We start from the raw sequence: 22,304 nt of genomic DNA on the forward strand, positions 1-22,304 counted from the left end.
TCACGGTTGTTTTTTTTCTTTTTTAAATATTCCGTCCGTCGGACTTGTTTCATCATACGTAAAGGAATAAATGTATCCCTGATTATAAACCACTGTCTATAAACATAAGCCTACTTTTATAATAGATAAGTCACAGACTTACGTAAGAAATGTAGGATGTAGGCACTTTGTGTGGTTCTTTTTACCTTATGCCAGGGGTCGGCAACCTGCGGCTCGAGAGCCGCATGCGGCTCTTTTGATATCAAGATGCGGCTCTCCAGCTCCTTGAACAAATACTAATAATCTTAATAAAAAAATAAAATATTTGAAATTAAAAAATGTCAGTGGCTCTTTAAAACCAGGGAAATTTTGAAAATTGTAACTTTTGGCTCTTCAGCTTCAAAAGGTTGCCGACCCCTGCCTTATGCCGATTCTGGACCGGTTTTTCCCCAGTGTCATTGTCCGACCACATTGTGTAGACATTTTCACCACATTTTGTGTTCAGGTTGACTATATTAGATACAGTGGCGTAGCCAGGATCGTCTCAAGGGGGGGGGGGTTCCAATTTTTACCCGGGAACAAACTTTCGATTTGCACCCCCCCCCCCTCAAACTTTCGATTTGCACCCCCCCCCTTATACTTTTTATATATACCGAGGGGTCAATGGGGGGTTATGACCCCACCCCTAACCCCCCTGCCTACGCCACTGATTAGATAATATTACCTTGTCGGATTTTGGTCTTGATCCTATGCTTTGTTAGGCAATGGGCAGCTGAGGTGCTTCCTATTGTAACGATGAGATGAGGACAGCAAATCATGTTAACCATGTCTTCATCCCATTTCACGTTAATATTAAAAAATGCGATGGAAACAAACTATAACTTAGTGCGCTGGGGTGTTCTAATTATTTTTATTAAATGCTGTTTATATAACCGAATTAAAACCTATAGGCCTAAGATGTGTAACGTGCTAATTAATTGTCCGTGTATTATTAATATTCCCAAACAAATACAGCCTACAACTGTTTTCATTAAATTTGTACTTTCTGAATACTTAAAACACATAAAACTATTCACACACAAATTCCATGCAAATTTATTTGTGACTTTTTTCTTGTGACTTCTTTGTGTGACCCCCTATAATGGCCACCTGCTCCACGCCTAGTGAGAATGATTGTGATGTAAAGAAATTAATGCTGAAATCTAAAAAACTGTTCAGCAAATAATTAACCTACTTAAAAAGACAATAGTGAGAAGATTTAGTCATTATTATCTGGGTCAAAGGTCATGCATGACCAGATCCTGAACGAAATTTAGAGATAAGATAACCTCTCGGCTATTACAGGTTAGGTTATGATAGAACTCTGTGTACACAGATAAGCTAACCTTTCGGCTAGTACAGGTTAGGTTATTGATACAACTGTGTGTACAGAGATAAGCTAACCTCTCGGCTAATACAGGTTAGGTTAGTGATACAACTGTGTACATAGATAAGCTAACCCTTAGGCTAGTACAGGTTAGGTTAGTGATAGAACTCTGTGTACACAGATAAGCTAACCTTTCGGCTAGTACAGGTTAGGTTAGTGATAGAACTCTGTGTACACAGATAAGCTAACCTCTCGGCTAGTACAGGTTAGTGATAGAACTCTGTGTACACAGATAAGCTAACCTTTCGGCTAGTACAGGTTAGTGATAGAACTATGTGTAACCAGATAAGCTAACCTCTCGGCTAGTACATGTTAGGTTAGTGATTGAACTCTGTGTACAGAGATAAGCTAACCTCTCGGCTAGTACAGGTTAGGTTAGTGATACAACTATGTGTACAGAGATAAGCTAACATGTTGGCCAGTGCAGATAGGGTGTTAGGTTAGTGGTAGAACCAGTGTAACCAGATAAGCTAACCTCTCGGCTAGTACATGTTAGGTTAGTGATTGAACTCTGTGTACAGAGATAAGCTAACCTTTCGGCTAGTACATGTTAGGTTAGTGATACAACTATGTGTACAGAGATAAGCTAACCTTTCGGCTAGTACATGTTAGGTTAGTGATACAACTATGTGTACAGAGATAAGCTAACCTTTCGGCTAGTACAGGTTAGGTTAGTGATAGAACTCTGTGTACACAGATAAGCTAACCTTTCGGCTAGTACAGGTTAGGTTAGTGATAGAACTCTGTGTACACAGATAAGCTAACCTCTCGGCTAGTGCAGGTTAGTGATAGAACTCTGTGTACACAGATAAGCTAACCTTTCGGCTAGTACAGGTTAGTGATATAACTCTGTGTACAGAGATAAGCTAACCTGTTGGCCAGTGCAGATAGGGTGTTAGGTTAGTGATAGAACACAATTAAACAGAAAATATTTTATGGAAGCTCTCATTTTTTTGTCTAGATTGTGGGGTAAGAGAAGTCCAGACCAAGTTTAGCCAGAAAAAAAAAAAAAATCAATCAAAGGTAATTTTTTTTTTCTTTTCTCTAGATTTGTGTAATGGTTAAGCCTAGGGCTGGTGAAACAGTGCATCTATTCAACACCATTCAAACCTGGTGCTCCACGAGGCAGATGAAGTAGAGTTCAGCTGTTTCTGTGACTTATGAAGGGATAGAGTGGTCAGCATTCTTTACTTTCCCTAATGTGAGTCAGGCACCCATCAAGGCTGGGTGGACTCAAGTCTGGGATTCCACCTCGAGATTTTTGGGTGGCAGTCGTACAACAATAACATATTGTGACATACAAATGGACAACTTACAGGCCTGAATAGGCCACTGAAATGGCGTGGTTGGGGGGGGGTCATTTCACTCTGCTGGTTGTTTTTATATTTAATTTAGTGATGTATCACACAGAGTGATGGAAACTAGCCTGGGTACTTGACTGAGGGAAAGTAGAGTGGACATTTAGTTAAAAGTAGACAAGACATTGTATTGAAAGTAGGGAAACTTAAAGTAAAATAGACTGGACACTTCCTTGGGTCCTGTACTGAGACACACAATCCCTTCATATTACTGACTCAGACCAGTTGATCTCTACTTCCTCTCACATTTTAACAATCTTACACAGTTATTTTATTTACTGAAAATAAAACCCTTGCAAAATTAGATGTTTATTAACATGTTCTTAATTTATTAACACTTATGTGGTGGTACACCATCATGTAAAATATTCAACAATTATAGAAACACACACCTTTCAACTTTCAAGGTGAAACTTTGCTTGTAAAAAAATAACAGGTAACAAGAAACACACACACACCTACTTAATTTTAATAAATAGTTTTAAACCAGATCATTCAATGCTACATTTACAAGAAGTGATTCTAGGCTGACAACATTGCACAAGTTGGTTTGTTGAAACCATTTAGCTCAGGTTGTTCATTAACCCAACAAAAGTCAGGTCCTTTTTTGACAGGATTATCAGGTAACCCTGAGCATTGTGGAACTGGGATCTCAGCTGGCACCATTATTTCAAGGTAGTGGATCATTTTCCAGGATGTTTTCCTATGCTGCCTCCCATACTCTGACCTCGGATAGTGTAGCCCCTGTCCTCCATTGTAATTAGGTCAGCAATGGCCGACATCAGAGCGCCCTCTGGGTCGGACATTTTCCAGCAGGTGGGACCAGGGGTGGTGATTTTTTTGGTCAACAGTTTGTCCAGCTGTTGTCTTAAGTCCTGTGTGGACAAAAAAGTTTGATAAGACCACTAGTTGGGACCAGGGATAACACCAGCAATCTACCAGAGCATTTCATCTTTGCAGTAATGCAACAGATATGTTACAATACACACTTTACAATAGTAAATAGATGTATTGCTATAACAGGAAATGATATTGGAGTATACCAGTTCAGCTGTAAATAAAATGTACTAAAATAGATTGAGAGATCATTACTTTAACCATGTGTGCTGTAGAACTTGAGGCCTTGAACTTGACCCAGTCGTCCACTGATATTAGCTCAATACCATTTTCCTTCATGAAAAAAAAAACAAAAAAAATTGTCATGTAGATTCTTTTTCTTTAAAAATATTACATGTTTAAGTTTAGAGAGGGTAATAAAATATTACTGTGAAATGTATTTTAAAAAATTGAATTAAAAAACAAACCTTTAAAATAGTAGCTAAAAAAAATCTTAGTAAGACAAAGCTAATTAAGATCACTAAGTTAAACAATGTGTTCACTATGATTGGATAGAAATATAGATAAGCAATAACCTTAGCAGAAGACAGAATGAGATCATAGTTACATCACTGTATAGTTACCTTGGTTATTTTAATTTCTCCACCGAAGAAAAGAAGAGGGTATGGTGACACCATTGTGCTATCATGGATATATATCTACAACACAATCAAAAGATTCATCTATGAGAGAACATTTTTTACACTATCTTATAACTAGATGAGAATAACTAATTTTCAAAAATTAAACTAGGTTTTAATCAAGGTTTATTTGTTATTTTTATTGTTTATACTTTTATTACACCTGTAATACCACTAACGACTTAAAAAGTCACATCAGCAATTCCTTAACTGTTTATATATGAAAATGACTTTTTCAACACCGTTAAAAGTTTATTGGTTAAATAAATCCCTTTCATTATTTTACCTGGACATGGGCTTGGCTTATTTCCAGTTCATGAAATTTGCACATTTTATTTTTCTATGTCAATTATACATGCACAATTGTGTATTTCAACTTTACAAAAAATAAACCACTAAATCTCAACCAAGAATAAAATACCTTGGTGGTCTTGAGCTTGTGGTAGAAAACCATCCACTTGCTCTCAAAAAAACTCTGCTTCATGTTTACAGACTTGGGATGGGCTTGCACCTTGCTGCCATCTTTGATTTTCATTCCAACGCTCCTAGAGGGTGAAAATTAAAAAAACATTCCACATGTTGGATTATATATCCCTTCAGCCGAAATGTTTCACATTTTTTAGTTTTGGTTTCAATTAAAATGAAACTAAGAAGACATTTTAAAAAATGAACATATGACTAAAATGGTTGTTAAAATTAAAAAACGTACATGAATTTTCCAGATTTCTGACCAGGCACTTTGCAGACTTGTGCGACATTTGGGTACAGGCCAGCACACAGCACAGCACGGATCAAACCAAGGTTACCTGCAGAGAGAGGTCAAGGTTACAGTTTGTTACAGCTAGACCAAGGTTACTTGCCCGGAGAATTCTATATTACAGTTTTGTAACAGTCAAATGTAGGGTGAATGTAGGTTTTGAGTGGAGGTGTAAAAAGGCGATATAAATCTAAAATATATTGTGGGTAGGCGCATGCGCAAAAGAAAGGGGAAGTAGAGAGGAAGAGGGAAGAAGAAATGGCGTTGTTTGGTAATGAAGCTGCTGTATCTTTGAATCAATAAAATTGTGTAAATTACCAGGACAAGAGTTGTTTGGTGTTATCCATCAGGCCTTAATATGCAATAACACAACAGTGATGCGGTTGGTATTTGTCTTGAGTTTGTGCCATGAAGTTGACAGTAGAAAAAGGCAGTGACAAGTTTGTTACAGCTAGATGAGCTAGACATTAGGTAGCACTGGTGGCATCACAAGGTGGGGTTGCGTTATGTACCAGCTGACGCCATTTTTGGGGTGACACCAAATTTTAAAAATTGTAAAATTTACTGACAAAACAATGTTTTATCCAGTAAAAATAATGAAAAAGTAGGGGTGGGGAAACATCAAACCAAAAATGACAGACTGTTGAAGGGGGTGGGGTAATACTCCCAGTTACCTGGTGCCACCTGTCCTTTGGATGGCACATCTGCTACTTTTTGCTTTTACCACTTTAGAATTTAAACCTGCTTTAAAAATTGCATCTTACTTTTGATCTGGGCTCTGTGATTATTGAAGTGCTAGAAACAAAGTCTACTTGTAGGAAATTCATATTTTGAATCACCAAAAGAGTTATTTATCACAATAAAAGACTAGAGTTACCTACCACTATTTACATTAGCTTGAGGATGTTTAGGGTCCTTAGACCCTACAAAGCCAATGTCATACAGGAGTTCAGCAAGTTGTTTTTTCATGTCTCTTAACATCTGGGAAACAGAAGGATATTTCAAAAACAAGACTTAAGTATAGGGACATTGTCATTACTGGAATTTTTCTCAGGACAATGTAATTAGAAGTGTATTCTATAATGACATTTTAATTAGAAATTAAAAAAAAATCTGTTTAAAAACTGAATCCAAAACAAATTAATCATGTGCCAGTGTTATCCAAGAGCTCTGATGGGAATTTTAGTTCAACTCAGTACTGTTTAATCAGGGCATTCTGTTTGTCGCTATTTAAACCTGTATGTGACATTTTCTGTTTTAACTTCTGATAGCGTGTGCTATAGTAAGTAAAGTAAGTTAAGTTCCTTTTCAAACCTGACAGTCTATAAGGCAAGTGAAGTACAGTTCACTTGTTTCTGTGACCTCGGCATATGTAGAGATAGTGTGGTCAGCACTATGCCCAGCCGCCTTTACTTTCCTTTACTTTCCCTAACGTGAGTTAGGTACCCATCAGAGTTGGGTGGACTCAGGGACAGTCTACTGACTTGAACCCGGATTCAAACTCAAGACTTACGGGTTAGCAGTCCTGCTCTCTACCGCTAGACCACTCCGTCCCATGTGCTACAATACTCACCTTTAAAGTGTTTTCTGACAAGAAATTCTCCCAGCAGTAGTTTCTGTTGTTTCCATGGGTCAAACTCTCCTCCCAACCCTTCCAAAATAAATGAGCAGGTTCAATGGCAAGCAAAAAAACTACCCACATACCAGATTATACAAAATTATCACATTTTAAAAGTAAATAATTTTATTCAAATTATTATTGTTTTAAAAATAATTTTAGTGGTTTAAAATTCACTTACCAGTCTTGTAAAAATATGAGGAATTGTAACTCACTTTGAAAGCATTTATAAGCATGATATGGTCACTTTTGCTCTCTGCTGCCAACTTAACCCTGATTTGGTCAGCTATATGCTCTTTCCCCTTAAAGTATTCAATGTAGGTGCTCTTAATTGTTGCATTAAAATTAAACTATTTAAATTGTGCATACAATAAAATTTTATATAAGTAATATATATATATAACTAAATAGCTGAATACCAATGTATGTGTGTACAACTCAACTGATGTACAAAAGCTAGCTTGAACTGACCAGAGGTATAGTAAAGGCATCTTTAAAGCTGAGACTGGCTGCAACAGTTAAGATGGGGTCCAGACAACAGAACATGGCACCAAACAGGATCATCTTGCCTGTGTGGGGCTCTACTGGCATCCTGGCCAGGTGGTAGCCCAGGGGTAGCAGGTTTTCAGCTGCATCTAATGCATTCTGGGTAACAAAGGGAAGCAAAAACTTGTCTCATCATTTCCAAGAATTGTTTTTAAATACTCATTAAATTAATTAAACGATAAACCTGTATTTGGTTATATATTTGATATAAGATATTTTCTGTCTAAATAGTGTAAGAAAACAAGTACAATAAAGGATGTGTTTATAAACAGGTAAAATATAAATGGGTAAAAAAAAAAACTCTGCACCTTCACATTCATTGTCAAGGAGTGTTAAAGTTAGACAGTCAACATCTTTTAAAACTGAAAAGTTTGATGATAAAAACTAAAACTATGTATCAACTACAAAAAGTTGGATAAAAACATCAGTTGGTATATAATGGAATCTTGATAAAAAATAAACAACAACCAACCAGCTGGATGAGAGTCTCCACTGCATGCTCTATGGACTCCATGGACGGATGCTGCATGGCCTTGCTGATGAATGGCACAATTTTACCCAGTTTTAGCAGCTGTTGTGTAATAAAAATTAAACTATTTTTAGCAGCATAATTCAACACACATCCCTCAACACACATCTCTCAACTACACAGCAACATGACATCTTGTAATAAGGTTAATGATAAACAAGGAGATACTTCAAGTGAACAAAAACAAAAATATCTAAAAATATTATTCAAAAACAACCGCCCACCAACCAGTTGAGCACAATAATTTAACCATCTCCTACATACACTAAACCTACTAAAGCCTAACCTTTATTTGTAAACACAACTCTTCTAGCCTAGTCCTCAACATCTCAGCAGGGAGGTAATCTTGCAGCAAATTGAAATGAAACTGTGTGAACAAATGAAAGCAGTGGCCAGCCTGCACCCTGGAGAAAGTTAAAAAGTATGAAACAGATCTAACAATGCTGGGATTAAGTAGTGCAGTTTTTTTAAAGAATTTCAAAGCTTAACTTTAAAATGAATATTGAAAAAGTCATGATTTTTTTAGTTTATAAAAACAATATCAAGCTTTTATACATTAAAAGAGTAAAACTATGATAGTTAAAATGTAAAGTTTTGTAATGTTATGCTGTGTACAATTAAAAGATCTGAACCTCCCAGCTCTTCCCTTCCGCTGTTTTGCATTGGCCCTGGACACCCACTTGGGCTCAAGAGAAGTCAGGTTCATCTCAGGCTTGAAGTCTTTCACTTTGATTTTACCACAGTCAATAACAAAGACAACATCGTCTATAGTGATGCTAGCAGAGAAAGAAAAAACACAGACAATGACATATACGTTCTAACCGTTAAGCTAATGTTCAAACTTAAATTTTGAAAGTACATAATATTTTTATATCATAAAATAAACTTTTGATGAAATAATTACTAAGCCTTACTTCTTCCTTGTGGAGCATAAAGTTTTCCACTTTAGCCATTAACACTGTGTATAAAACAAGAGTACAACAAAAGATTTGACTAAGAAGGATGAGGAATTACCTGGTCTCTGCTATATTGGTTGCTATGACAATCTTGCGTACACCAGGTGGCGGCCTCTCAAACACTTCACGCTGGTTGACAGTTGGCATAAGTGAGTGAAGAGGGATAACTCTAAAGGATGCTGTTTGGAAATCACAAGGTTCAGAGGTCAGTAAGGTATTTAAAAAACTACAAGAAAATATGAGGTCACTACTAAAATTCAGTCCATCTATAGTCCTGTTCTTTTAGATATTATAATTTAATTCATAAACCTTTTTTAGAACTGTTTTATTAAATTTCTGAACATAAAAAATATTTTTTTGCTTCTATTTAGTGATCAAATTTTCTTATTTAAAGATTATTTTTATAGGCCAGAGCATGTTAATTACAAAGCTCCTTGTCAATTTCCTAAATAGCCAGAATTGTTAAAGTGTACTTAATATTTAATATTCTGTGTCTATTTACATTAAAAGAACGTTCTTGCATGAAATTGGACTGACATTCTATAATTTTACAGTAAAACCTTATAAAATGAACATATGATGAATGTTTTCATAATGTGCAAGACCTGTAGATATATTTTGTTATACCACTCTCCTGGGAGTTTTACTCTAATGTTGATGAAAATTTAGGTAGATGGTGAGCAAATTTGTTTACATGTTTTACACCTGGGCTTTTTTTGTATAAGTTCATGAAGTTTCTTGATGTCCTCCCAGCCTGGTACAAATACAAGAATGGCCCCATCCTGAAAAAATGTTTCAAAAAATTTCACAAACACACCACAACATTTTACTGAAAAAATTGACTAACACAAAAATGTATTGTTATTGCAGGAAAATAGAATCTTTAAAGTTGTTTTACCTCCATGTATGAGCAGATATAATTTATGAGATGGTCAATTAGTTCAATATCTACTTTTGTGAAGTCAAAATTTTGCAAGACATTAATGGTCTGTGGGTTGTAGCTGCCAAAGATAGGTGTAAGGGACATAATTTTAAAAACTAGCACAACAGCAGTAAAATAATATATTCACCAGAAAATGTATGAGAAGTGGAAAAAAAAAGAAAAGAAAATCAGATCAATACATTTTTATTTCTATCATGAATAGATCCTAGTTAACAACAACTTGTTGGAAGAAAGGTAACAGAAATTCGTAAAAAATTACCTTCCTTGAAGATTTCTACACCACACAGCATAGTTAGTCTCTTCTTCCTTCTGCTCTGAAGATTTTCTAGGCCATGATTTCTTTCTGCAAGTTTTCTTCTGAGTGTCTAGGACATATCTGAGGATTGTTTCATCAACAATTTAGATACAGGGTTAGAAGTGATTTCTTTCAGCAAGTTTTCTTCTCAGTGTCTAGGACATATCTGAGGATTGTTTCATCAACAATTTAGGTACAGGGTTAGAAGTGATGGGAGGAAAGGTTGGTAAGCTGGTGGAGATTTGTGTTTAATTAGGGTGCTAGGCTAAAGTAATTAGGACTAATTATAAATAATTGCAGGATAAAAGTCTAATACTGGAAGTAAATAGACCACAGCTGGTGACCAAGAGACAAAAATGTTAACCATGGTAACTTATTTCTTCTCTACAAAGACTTTCATGAAAATCGGGGTGTTTTTATTTGACTAGAAGCAGTTCCACTTGCCTGGACAATTCTATAGTATCTTCCAGCAGATATTCCTTCACAGGGAAAGTGAACCCTGGTATGTTCAACATATTACAGTTATCTGCAGACATTTTAGGAGGAAGCATTTTATAAGACCAAGTTTTTAATGGGAAGATTTAGAGACTTAATGTGGACTTAATTAAGGGGTAAAGAGTAAAAATAACCGTAAACAAAATGTTTAATTATTAGGGTAATTTAAAATGATAAATAATATGAAGATTTCATATTAAAAATAAATACAGCATCACATTAAATAATTTTGAAATAAGTGCTATTTCAAATAACAGTTTGCTACAGAGAAGCCTCTACCACAATTTCTTTTTATATTGATGTGTTAACTTCAAAATAAAGTAAAGGAAACTAGTAAAAAAAAGTACATGTCACTAATGACTTACTAAAATACTGAGAGAACATTTCAGCATTGAGTGTGGCACTCATCAGAATGACTTTCAGATCTGGCCGTAAAGGTAGCAGGTCCTTGAGTATTATCATGAGAAAATCTGACTGCAAATCTCGCTCATGTATCTCATCTATCACAACATGGGTTGCTCTGTTCAATCTCCTGTTTAAAGTAAAAAGGTTTTCATTAATTACCATAGCACAAATTATGGAGTACATTTCTGCTGAATATAAAATAATTTTTTAAACAAGAAACAATGACAAGTAAAACTAACCCATCGCCTTCTAGAAACTTGAGAACTATTCCAGTTGTACAGAACAAAATTGAACCTTGAGATCTTGGACATTTTCTGAGTAAAAAAAATTATCAAAGCAATTACAAAATAAAATATAAATATACTGAAAGCTGCACTTATTCTATCATATATTCTATCTATAAATGATAAGAAATTAGTAAATAAAATGGAAGGAAACCGTATTGAAACGTTAACAGGGTTAAAACTGCCACTTGTACTCACGCTTCAAGCCTGATCTGATAGCCTACACTTGACTGACTAGACTTTCCAACCTTCTCACATCTTTCTGCTGCAACCCTCTCTGCTACCTGAAGTTTAATAATGTCTACTGATACAGAACTCGTTTACCATAGGATTTTATTAAAGTGCTGAGTGTTGCAAACAATTTTACCCTTTGATTTTTTTCCCCATCATGTACAAAGAAGGAAACTTCTGTGTGATGGTAATTTCAATGATTACAAACAGGGTAAAATCTTTTATTTAATTTTTTTTTTTAAATATACAACATAGATATTTATATAGAAAACAAAAAGCAAATAAAATACAAAAATACAATCTAGATTTAAATAAATTAAAAAGATCAACATCAAGAAAACTGGATAAACAAATCCAGACACCAAAATAAAAGAACAGCATAAACATCCAGAGAACAACATATAAGAAACATACAAACAACACATAGGTAACAATAAAAAAATACATACAGAGATGGCGCTGATTCTCCGAGGCTGCGTACATATGATCCTGCATTGAGATCCCATCCCTCTGCTGATGAAGTCATCAAGAATAAACTGTGGAACCTAGGAAGAGAAATTTTGAGTTGTAGCCAATAGACATAACTCAGTTATAGATTCCATTGTTTTATAAAATCTTTTTTTAAATACAAGTGAATAAACGCTTAAATAATATGTGAAAAATAAAGCAGGAATGTTTTTGACTAAGATAGCTCATATAATTAACAGCAGTAAGGGTTAGGCTGGCAAGGTAAGTAGTTCGTGAGAGAAACTGCTCATATTTTGATCAAACAAAAATTCTTAGAATATACTGCTTGAAGAAAATATGTTAAAAATTATCCGATTCTGAGAGTTTATAAAAAATAAAATAAAGCACCGTTATTGGTTATTGTATTAACACACAGACAAACACACACACATATAGTCAATATTCCAAAACTGCTTTTTTAACCCTTCATTTCATGAATTAATTTTGTGAAAGCTTTTTGAGAAAAAAAAATCTTACAAGGTGGGCTGTGGTGTGTAGAGAGCATAAATAATGAGGAAATTGAATTATTTTATCAAATAATGTTTATTTTGCAAAATAACAGTATGTATCAGATTTGATACAGTATGCAATGGTGGGTAAAAATTTGTTAAAATTGACAAAAAAGTATTTTTTACTTATCATTGAAAATTTATTGAGTAATTATTAATTTGAGTAAAACACTTATTCATCCCAAATCTGGAGCATCAGACATTCATTTACAAGGTAGTAATTTACATTTTTTTCACAATATTGCTATTACCAGTTATGTCATATTTCTTAGTAATCATGCATCTTTTTATTGTGTAAGTCAATAAGCAGCATCACTTTGCTCAGCATGACCTCTATCTAGTATAATTTGAAATTGTTTTGTTTTAAATGCAAAGTAGTTTTTAATGACTCAAACTTGTTTATATGAAAGAAATTAGAATATATCTACAATGCTGATATTTGGCCATTATTAGAACTTTTTCCTATGCAATGAAACCAGAGACATGACTGGTAGAAGCCAATGAATTGATTTATTTCTTCTATATCAAAGACTTCAAGCTTTATCTGGATTCCTCTGTGCAATGTAGATCTAGAAAATCCTTTCACCCAGTATACTAAGATAGTCTTTATCCATGGTGTGAAATAAAATAATCTTGAACAGCCGGAAGGCCTTGCACTAAAAACTATGTTGGTCAGTTCCTATTCCTCACAAATAATAGAAAACATTCATGTGTTTTAGTTAACCACTTTGCTGGACTAGCATCTGCTTACATCTTATGAATGTACATCTTATAAATGTAGGCCTACAGCTTATAAATGTATATCAGAATAAAGTCTACCGCTTTACTTGCTCCGAACCAATCCCTTTATTCTCTCTACATCACTTTCTAAGTGTTCAATTTCAGTTACAGTAACACCTTCAACATTAGGTAAATAAATAGATGAATAATTAGACATTAGTGACCAAAGAAATGTGCAGTCTCTATTTCAGACAGAATTCTTTTGTGAGAATCTTTACCCATCCTGTAAAAAAAAAAATTCACTATAAGAAACTATATATTATTTCTAGATTTATTTACTTTATCTTCATGCATGCACAAATTAAATTATAATTTAAATAAAAATAATGTATCACTGCTACTTTTTTATATACTAGAGGATTAGGATTTTATTTGCAAGTTTAAATACTATATGCAAGAATGTCAATCAAATATTATTATGCCATTTTTTTTAAAAACAATTATTGCAAGTGATAAGTTCAATATGTACTATAGGCCTTTTTATTAGATTGTAACTTCATAAGATGAATAATCAAATATTACACCAACTTCACTTTCATTTACATTCTCCTTGAAGTCTACCATCTATTTCATTCAGAACAGTTTTGCGACAAAATTTATCGCTCGCTCTAGACAAAAAGAGATCCTGTAAAAATAAATAAAACAATGTCTGCACCAAACAATCTCTAATCATTCATGAACTTCATGGATTTATAAATTAAGTTTTAATTACTATTATAAACATAAGTAAACCACCACTGCCTATAGTAATTATTACTGTTTGCGTACCGATATGAAGTAAATAATAAGTAGACTAAGTATGTAGGCCTATGCCTAATATTATTACTTATTTTCTATAATAATAATTACTGTACTACTTTCTAAGCTTATTAGACCCAAACACTGTCTCTGTGTATGAATTAGTATGATTAGAGAATTATATGCAAGTTATTCTAAGCAGTAGCTAGTAAATATCAGTCTAATACTATATTATTATTGTTATACATTATGACACTTTTTTTGGTCTTCAATAGCAGCACTACACTGTACACCCTTTATTATAGGCTTATTATAGTAGCACACTGATCATCTGTATGTATATAGTACTGAGTAAGTGCTAAATCTAAGTAAAATTAGTATACAATAGTCTACAGCTTGACTATGTTACTATTGTTACAGATTTTGACACTATTTTTCTTCTATAATTTACATATTATTATTGTAAAAATATGAAAGAAAAACAAACCTAAGCTAGTGTAAGAACCAACAGTTGACTAGAGTCTACCTACTAGATGTTAGGAATTGTTCTATCAACTAATTATTATACTACAGAAAAGTCACTATACAGTAGTCCCAGCAAGTGTCATGGTCATACCGTTGCATGGTGTATCAAAACTGTTACATACCGTAATTGGACATTATCAGCACAAATATAAAGAAATAGTATGCAAACAACTTATTTTTAGGTAAAATTACTCACCTGAGATTGGTGAATATTTTTTTCAAGAAGAAAAACACGGCCTGTGAATTTTTATTATTTTCTCAAAAACACCTCGATCACAGCTGTCCGACCAGTGTAAAAAAACGGAATCAAACTCGAATTGTGTGAGACGAAACACACCTATAGTCTGTTTTGGGTATGAAGTTGGGTCAAAAGTGATCAAGCTAGAGTATGGCATATTAAAAACTCAGATTTTAACATTTGTGTAGATTCAATGGGGGTTATTTCACTTTGTATCAAAATTGATACAACATGAAATGAAGGGTTAACTTAATAAGTTGTACAACATTGAGATATGTCAAAATTTTGATTTGATTTGTGCACAATGAGAATACTTCCTCCCGTAGTGCATATATAAGATATTAAAATAGGGGAACCTTGCCTAAGTATGATATTTTACACTTTATAAACTGACCTGAGTTGTTTTTCCACAACCAGTTTCTCCACTTATAACAAGGACCTGATTACTATTCACAGCATTCACAATAGTCTGATAGAGAGAAAAAAAAATGAATTACTGCAGGACAACTCATACAGAAAAAAATAAATAAAAACTATTGAAGGTTGGATATTTTAGTTAATTTAAATTGTTGGCATGGGGCTGATATAAAATAAACTATACAATTTCCCCCATCCTTATTCAATGTTACTTGATAGATTATGAAGAGATGTTGAGAACAACAGTTCATTTATCTATTTCAGTGTTTAGTTGTATAGAAAGTGTGGGAAAAAAATGGATTCAGTTCACCTCTCTCATATTATAGGCTGGTAGCTTTTTCCTGAACTCAATCATCTCAGTGTATTTCTCATCTTGACTACGTTTCTCTAAAGCTTGCTTTAATTCCAAATCCAGCTTAGGATTTGTAGATTCTGGAACTGCCACCAGAAAATCTGAGGATTGAACAAATGGATTTTTTTAAACATCTGTTTATTAGAACACCCTTGCTAAACAAAACTTTTTAATGGGGCTGGGAAGGAATATTTAACCCTTTACACAAGATAACAGGCACTGATTAAGATGGGGAGACACAAAAGCTAACAATAACTTTAGGATACCTTAGAAAGCAAACCACTCTAGCTCTGTGATGGGAAATCTGAGTCGGAGAATTTTTTGGCTGTAACACTAGTCGCACAAGGGAATTTATAACTAAAGAATGTTTTGGCCTTATAAGGGATTATAGCTTAACAGCCTTTTAGATATTGCAATTTATTAAAAATATACTGAAGCAAAGAAACTAACTTCATTTACTAGACTGTCCACTACAAAAGACTTCTTAAATACTTCTTTAACTAGTCATTTCATTAACTCAATTTTTTTTATTAAAGGCCATTTTTTTTCCTGGAAACCAACATAACATGAATGAGGTAGGCTACCTGCTTCAGGCTCCTCACTGATATAAGGGTAGTCTCCATGTGCTCTCATGTACTCTACAACACCAGTCACACTCACAAGCTGGTTCTCTTCATCATCATCTACCATAACAACGTCATCATCGTCAATTATGATAACTTCATTCACAGCCTCTGTGTCTTCTATTACAGCAACATCCTCTTCCACCACTGCTTCAGCATCTTCTATGATAATTTCATCTTCAATGGCGTCATCATCATCATCATCAATAGTGACAATTTTATTATCACCAGATTTCAGATCAACTAAAAATAATGCCATATTGTTAAAAAAATTATACAGTTTTGTCTTCATATTTATTCTACCTCATAAAATGTTGCTCTAAAGAATAACAAATCATACAAATAGAGACAAGTACATATTTTTAAAGCTTAAATCCACTCTCGAATAGTCCAACCTGTTCTGTATCAAGATTTATAAGCTTGAGCCTATTCTCCTCCAGTCCTAGTTCCTAATCAAGATTTTATAAGCTTAAACCAATACCCTGTCCTAGTAACATAAGATTTTATAAGCTTAAACCAATACCCTGTCCTAGTAACATAAGATTTTATAAGCTTAAACCCATTCTTTAACTGTCCTACCTCCAACCAGCTCCAAATCAGAGTCATCTTCCCAACAGTCTGGTGGTTCATCTTTTTCCATCTTTCCTTCACTTTCATCACCTGCATTTGACAGGTATAACAGTAAGTAAATTTCTTATATCTACAATATTCTATTAATATTTTTCTGTCTTTTATGTTATTAAGAGATATAATTAACACATAATTAACACATGCTATACTAAATACATAATCCTTCTATGAAAATATTGTAACATTTTTTTCTCAAATAACTGAACAAAAATTGATCTCAAATCATTGAAAGAATTAGGTTAATTTACAAGTCTTTAAAATGAATAAAAGGCAATAGATCTAGTTTCAATAAATTAGTCCACACTCACAATCCGCTGGATAGAAATATGTTGTTGAGGCAGATGTTGATGGAGGTATGTAAACATTAAAATCTTTTTGGAGTTGTTTTTCTTTGTCTCTTACAGATGAATGTAATACTCCCTCAGATTTAGAAGATAATGGAATATAGTTGTCTGAAGAGGTGTGACTATATGTTGATTTAAAGTTCTCTTTACTGCAACCTGAACAAAATTTATCATTCAAAGTTAAGCAATTTTCAAACTCCTTTAGGTCAAAATTAAATAACTGAGCTAATAAATCACAAAACCTCACTTTGATTTTTAAAGAAATAAATATTTTAGAAAATTGGATTAGATGATATAATTTAGGGATGAAATTAAAATGTGTTAGAGAATAATGAATAGTGACATATTGAGGTGTGATAGTGAAGTGTAACTGAAGCTTGTCAATATAAAATATGAAATAGACATTTTTTGTCAAATTCTGATACCCTGTTAAGAATTGTACAATCAACGTAAAAAATTAGCTAGGCCAATGCCGCTGCCGAGAAAATCGGACAAATCGGCTTTTCCCTACCCCCTGCATGTTTAACTCTGTTTTTTGCATGCTTTTATTGTGTTTATGTTAACATGTTATACATCATTCTGTTCGTAATTGAACAACCTTTTTAACTGTATAAGTTTGATTTCTTTATTATTTCAGACGTTGAAGAAATCGCCGATTTAATCGCATTTTTTACCCCCCGCGGCGACGTGCCGATTAGGGGGGAGGCTTTTTCACCTTTTTAAAAGAGGGGTGTAACTTAGAGTCTATAGACTCTTTGAGTTTTCGTACTACAACAGTGAAACTTGGTAGAAAAATAGATTGAATGTTCACGTATAACGCTCAAGGTTCTTGGGGAAAATTTGTTAAATACTTTTGGAGATATCGAACGGCAAAGTTGAACTAAGTTATTTGGGCTATTAATGAACCGATTTTTTATTTGAACCTTGAGCTGTATTCCTGAAATCTCGACGTTTATTAATATGTATGATATGTCATATTAGGCCCTATAATAAGGACGTCTATAGACTTTGAAGTGGACCGAAAATCAAAACATGACGCGCCGACCGCTGTCCGACTGAACCGCTCGGCTGTGCTTCGAATCGCTGTGTTTTAAATATGACGCGCTACAATTTTTTTTTATAGACGTATCGAGTTTACGTACTACAACAATCAAATTTGGCAGACGAACAGATTAAATGTAGACGTACAACGCTCAAGGTTCGTGGTCAAAATAAGTTAAATACTTCGGGAGATATCGGACCGCAAAGTTGAACTAAGTTTCCCGGTCTATTATTTGACCTATTTTACATTTGAACCTTGAGCTGTATTCCTGAAATCCCGCCGATTATTTTAATGTATGACATGTATTATAACACCTCATAATAAAGCCGTCCATACATTTTAAAACTGTACGAAAATAAAAATTAACGCGTCGGCCGCCGTCCGACTGAATCGTGATCTACAATCGTGTAGCACAGCCGAGTGTGTGGTCACGTGACGCTAGGCGGTTGATCCGATTGGATGAGACTATAAACAATTTCTAAAGATAGATACGTGTGTTCCCGTATTTGACTCGTCGGGTATTGCTATTTTATATTTAAGTAGACAGGCATGTTTCATAACTTTGTTTTAAACCATTGAAACGGCAACAAAAAAAAAGTCGTAATAGTATTTACTAATCGTCAAAATTAATCTTCTTTAGAAATTAATCGGATAGCTACGGCCCGACCAAACAATGCTGATGTGATTCGCGTAACGTTTCATTATTGTGTACATTACTTTTTCGTAAAAATGGCTTTAAAAAATAAATTAAATTTTACCCCGGGCTCTTTTTTTTCGGTTGACTAAAAATTTTTAAAACCCTTAACAGCGTGGAGGTTACTAGCTTGCCAAATCGACCATAATGGGATGGGGTTGGTATGGGGAGTCACTGACCATCCTACACGGTATGTAACTATTGTAACACCTTATGTAACATCCATAGCCTCACCCCGCCCCCACTACTCCGTGACGCGACAAGCCGAGGGTCGGCGCCTTTGATGTTGTATAACACCCGTACGGTACCCGAGCGGCTCGCAGTTATTTCATACCCCACCTCCCTCCCCCTTCACATTGTGGAGTTGATGTTACTAACCCTCGGGCATAGATCAGGAAATCTTGCCAGACTTTTGTCTCTAAAATTACATAATATTCGTCTGACACGTTCATCGGGTTGGCCAACTAGCCTATCTAGCCTCGTGTTTACGTAATACGGCAATAAAATTCGTTGGTCAGAAAACCTGGTTACCCACGTCTGATTGAACTATATCTAGGCAAATGCTGATGGTGATAAACGCCTCCGTGTTTAAGCAGACACGGAAAACTTAAAAAATGCCTAGCATCTACTACACACAGTCAAGCACTCAAACACGTGCTTTTTCCCCCAATGTAATAGGCCTATGGTAGGCCTACAAAATACACAAGCTTACTACTAGCATAAACATTGAGCATATATAAATCTATGTTATAGACCTATAACTTACACTACCTTGTACAAGCTAAAAAAAAACAATTTTCCTCCAATGTTTATGTTATTAAAATTGTAAAAATGAGCAATTTTTTGTGTTTAAAAATATTACAAAATTATCATAAAGCACACTGATTCTGATAAGACACATTTGTAACTAGACTAATTCTATAGAAGAAAGTTGTATCAATGGTATGACATTTAAAGTAACAAGAAACATAAATATAATAAGATATGCCTATATTTTTGGAATAGAGTAGGCCTGTACCATTGCACATAGATTACATAACATATTTTAAGAAGTTACATCATCACAAATATACTATTGTTATAGCATCCTTCTCTTTGTATTAAAACTGTATTAGTTATCTTTTCTTTAAGTAGGCTATTCACTTAAGTTAACTGACAATGAGCAAAAGAGATTTTAAAATAAATACATGGTAAATTATGAGCAAAAGGTGCGAATTACATAACCTGACCTTTATAGTTTTGTAATAATGTTCGAGCATTTTAAATATCACCATTAGCTTCAGCATATACAAATGTCATATTATGGTTTAAAACAGTGTTTAATTTAAAGAATGACTTCTTATCACACGGATTATCAGATGTTGTAAAAAAAATTGAAGGGGGGTATTACATAATCCATGAAATAAGTCTGTTATGTAATCAAAAGACACTTTTTAAAATAGCATCATTGGATTCGGCATACAAAAATCTACAAAATATCATAAAATGACATCAATTGGTGAAGTCTGCTTACTTTTTACCACTTTTAGTGAAAAACTCTTAAAAATTTGGTCCATACCCTCCCAGTATTTTTCCTCTTTCAGGGTCTACCCCGGTTGTCTGAAAAAACTGCTGTTTTTTAATGACAAAAAAATTCATAACTTTTTTGTTTATGGTCAGATTTTGAAAATTCAAACTGATCTGTAATCAGATTGACAGCCCCTATCCAAATATGTAACTATTATATTGTTTTATTGAAATTAAATTTTTGCATTGGCCTAGCTACGTAAATGCAATGTTTTATACCAGTAACACAAAAAATTATGAGGTTGAAATAACTAAATTTTTTTTTAACTGTCAAACTACAACTCACTGGCTGAATTCTGGTTGAGTGTTGGACTGTTGTCACAAGGAGAGCTATTTGTGTCTGAATTCTGAAGTCTGTTTAAAAGTTGACGTATACGCATCTCCCTCTCTTTATCAAAGGAAACAGTTGAAGTCTTGAAAAATAAAACAACACAACATATGTTAGCTGACTTTCATATCAGCAGGCCAATAAAATGGAAGTTTATTTGTTTTAGCCTATCACTATGAAGTGAAAATGGTCTTAGATTATTTTATTTAGTGGGTTTTAGGACATGTTCCCAACATTTTGTGGTTGACTAATTCCCTGCATTTTTACTCTGTGCCCCGATGATTTCTATGCTGAATTTGGCTATACTGGTCACAAACATTTCAACAAGGTGCTGCAGGATTTAGTAATAATTATTTTGAAATTATTATATCTGGGTAATGGGCAGTGATAATAATAAAAAAATAACAATGCAACTGGGATGTGAGTTGAATCAGGTATATAACAAAATTGCTGTACAAACATTTTTTTCTTCCTTGTCCACTTTGCGTTTATTCCTCTGTGCATACCATAATCCTATTTCTTTCCCTTTTAGTCCAGGTGGGTGGCGATCTTTACTGGAATGATTACTTGATTCAGCAGCATCAAAAGAGGGCACTATAAAAAGTACAATTTTAATTATTTATTTCAAGAAGATCTCCTTAGCTTTATAAGTTAAAAATTCTAATTCAAACAATTGTTAATTACATACCATAATCACTAAAAATTACAATGTTTAGAATAGTTAAACTCAATTATTTTAAATTTTTTTTTATTACTATGAATGAATTAAATGATTAAAAAGATTTTGCTTGTAGACCTTCAGTTTATTTGTTATTTCTGTAGCTAAGTAGGTAATGAGACAGTGACATGCTATATCAAATTTGAGACTCTGAAACAGTAGTTATACAAATAACACAAGGCTGTTTAGCACAAAACTAAATCTCATTTCTGTGATTCCCAAAGAGAAGATCATTGTTTAATGGGGGAAGACACATTTTTTAACAAGATAGATTTGTAACAATTTATTGTAGTAATTATTTACCCCTGTGTGTCTCCCTACTCCAAAATTTATTCATCTTTCTGCCTGCTGATCTTCTATCCTGGTCTGCCCCATGATGCAAACCATACCGCTCTACTGCTGTGGTGCCACGAGAACCACCTGTGTCTGCTTCACAACTTTCTCCAGATAGTTCACCTTCTCTATCCTGGAATCCTTTTTGGGAAAAATACCTGCCATTTCCTCTGTGCTTATGTTCTGCCTTATGTGATTTATATTGGTGACTGTTATTCATTTCAATATTTTCTAAACTGTCATGATAAAGAAACAAAAAGCAAAAGTCAATATTATTTAGTACTAAATCTAGATAGATCTATAGATCTAGATCTAATTAATTACTTAGTTATTTAGTAGACCTCTATCTAATATTAATATCTACTCTACTGTTAGCCATTAGATCTAGTATTAGATTAAAAAATAGATTTCATTATAGTTTAAGGCCGGCCCGTGAGGTCCTCTCATCCGGCTCGCAGAGATCTTTTTGTCCACGGAAAAAAATGTTCGTTAGAGGTGGCTGAGGAACTTTGCCCAGAAAATATAGCAAAAAATGGAAGAAATGTTCACAATTTTTCAATTGCAATGGATGAGTCGCTGGACAGCTGTTTCACCTCTAAACTGCTTGTGTTCATTAGGGGT

At 34.0% G+C, this 22,304-nt stretch overlaps 1 protein-coding gene and 1 long non-coding RNA gene across 3 annotated transcripts; both read right to left on the reverse strand.

Annotated features, from left to right (window-relative positions):
* Window positions 1–3,075: 3,075 nt before the first annotated feature.
* LOC131929621 (ATP-dependent DNA/RNA helicase DHX36) lies at window positions 3,076–21,919 on the reverse strand (the record flags this gene model as incomplete). The annotated part of the gene is given in 29 exon segments (XM_059285917.1): window positions 3,076–3,638; window positions 3,856–3,933; window positions 4,224–4,298; window positions 4,702–4,825; window positions 4,990–5,086; window positions 5,919–6,018; window positions 6,611–6,688; window positions 6,871–6,957; window positions 7,127–7,300; window positions 7,674–7,772; window positions 8,017–8,134; window positions 8,363–8,506; window positions 8,745–8,865; window positions 9,381–9,468; window positions 9,585–9,687; window positions 9,889–10,005; window positions 10,369–10,450; window positions 10,785–10,951; window positions 11,064–11,138; window positions 11,307–11,392; window positions 11,789–11,884; window positions 15,031–15,105; window positions 15,364–15,506; window positions 15,990–16,271; window positions 16,608–16,688; window positions 16,967–17,158; window positions 20,591–20,717; window positions 21,093–21,226; window positions 21,654–21,919. Coding segments are annotated over 29 exon segments (3,585 nt in total). The 3' UTR covers window positions 3,076–3,446.
* Window positions 12,269–14,872, reverse strand: LOC131929623 (uncharacterized). 2 transcript variants are annotated; one of them, XR_009383984.1, is made up of 3 exons: window positions 14,595–14,872; window positions 13,664–13,760; window positions 12,269–13,358 (listed from the first exon to the last, which is right to left on the reverse strand). It is a non-coding gene; the product is annotated as an uncharacterized LOC131929623 (long non-coding RNA). The 2 variants fall into 2 exon arrangements; XR_009383985.1 differs by having other exon boundaries at window positions 13,658–13,760.
* Window positions 21,920–22,304: the final 385 nt, after the last annotated feature.

Source organism: Physella acuta, unplaced genomic scaffold, assembly GCF_028476545.2.
Source record: "Physella acuta isolate Inbredline_101_S28 unplaced genomic scaffold, ASM2847654v3 ptg001656l, whole genome shotgun sequence".
NCBI lineage: Eukaryota > Metazoa > Mollusca > Gastropoda > Physidae > Physella > Physella acuta.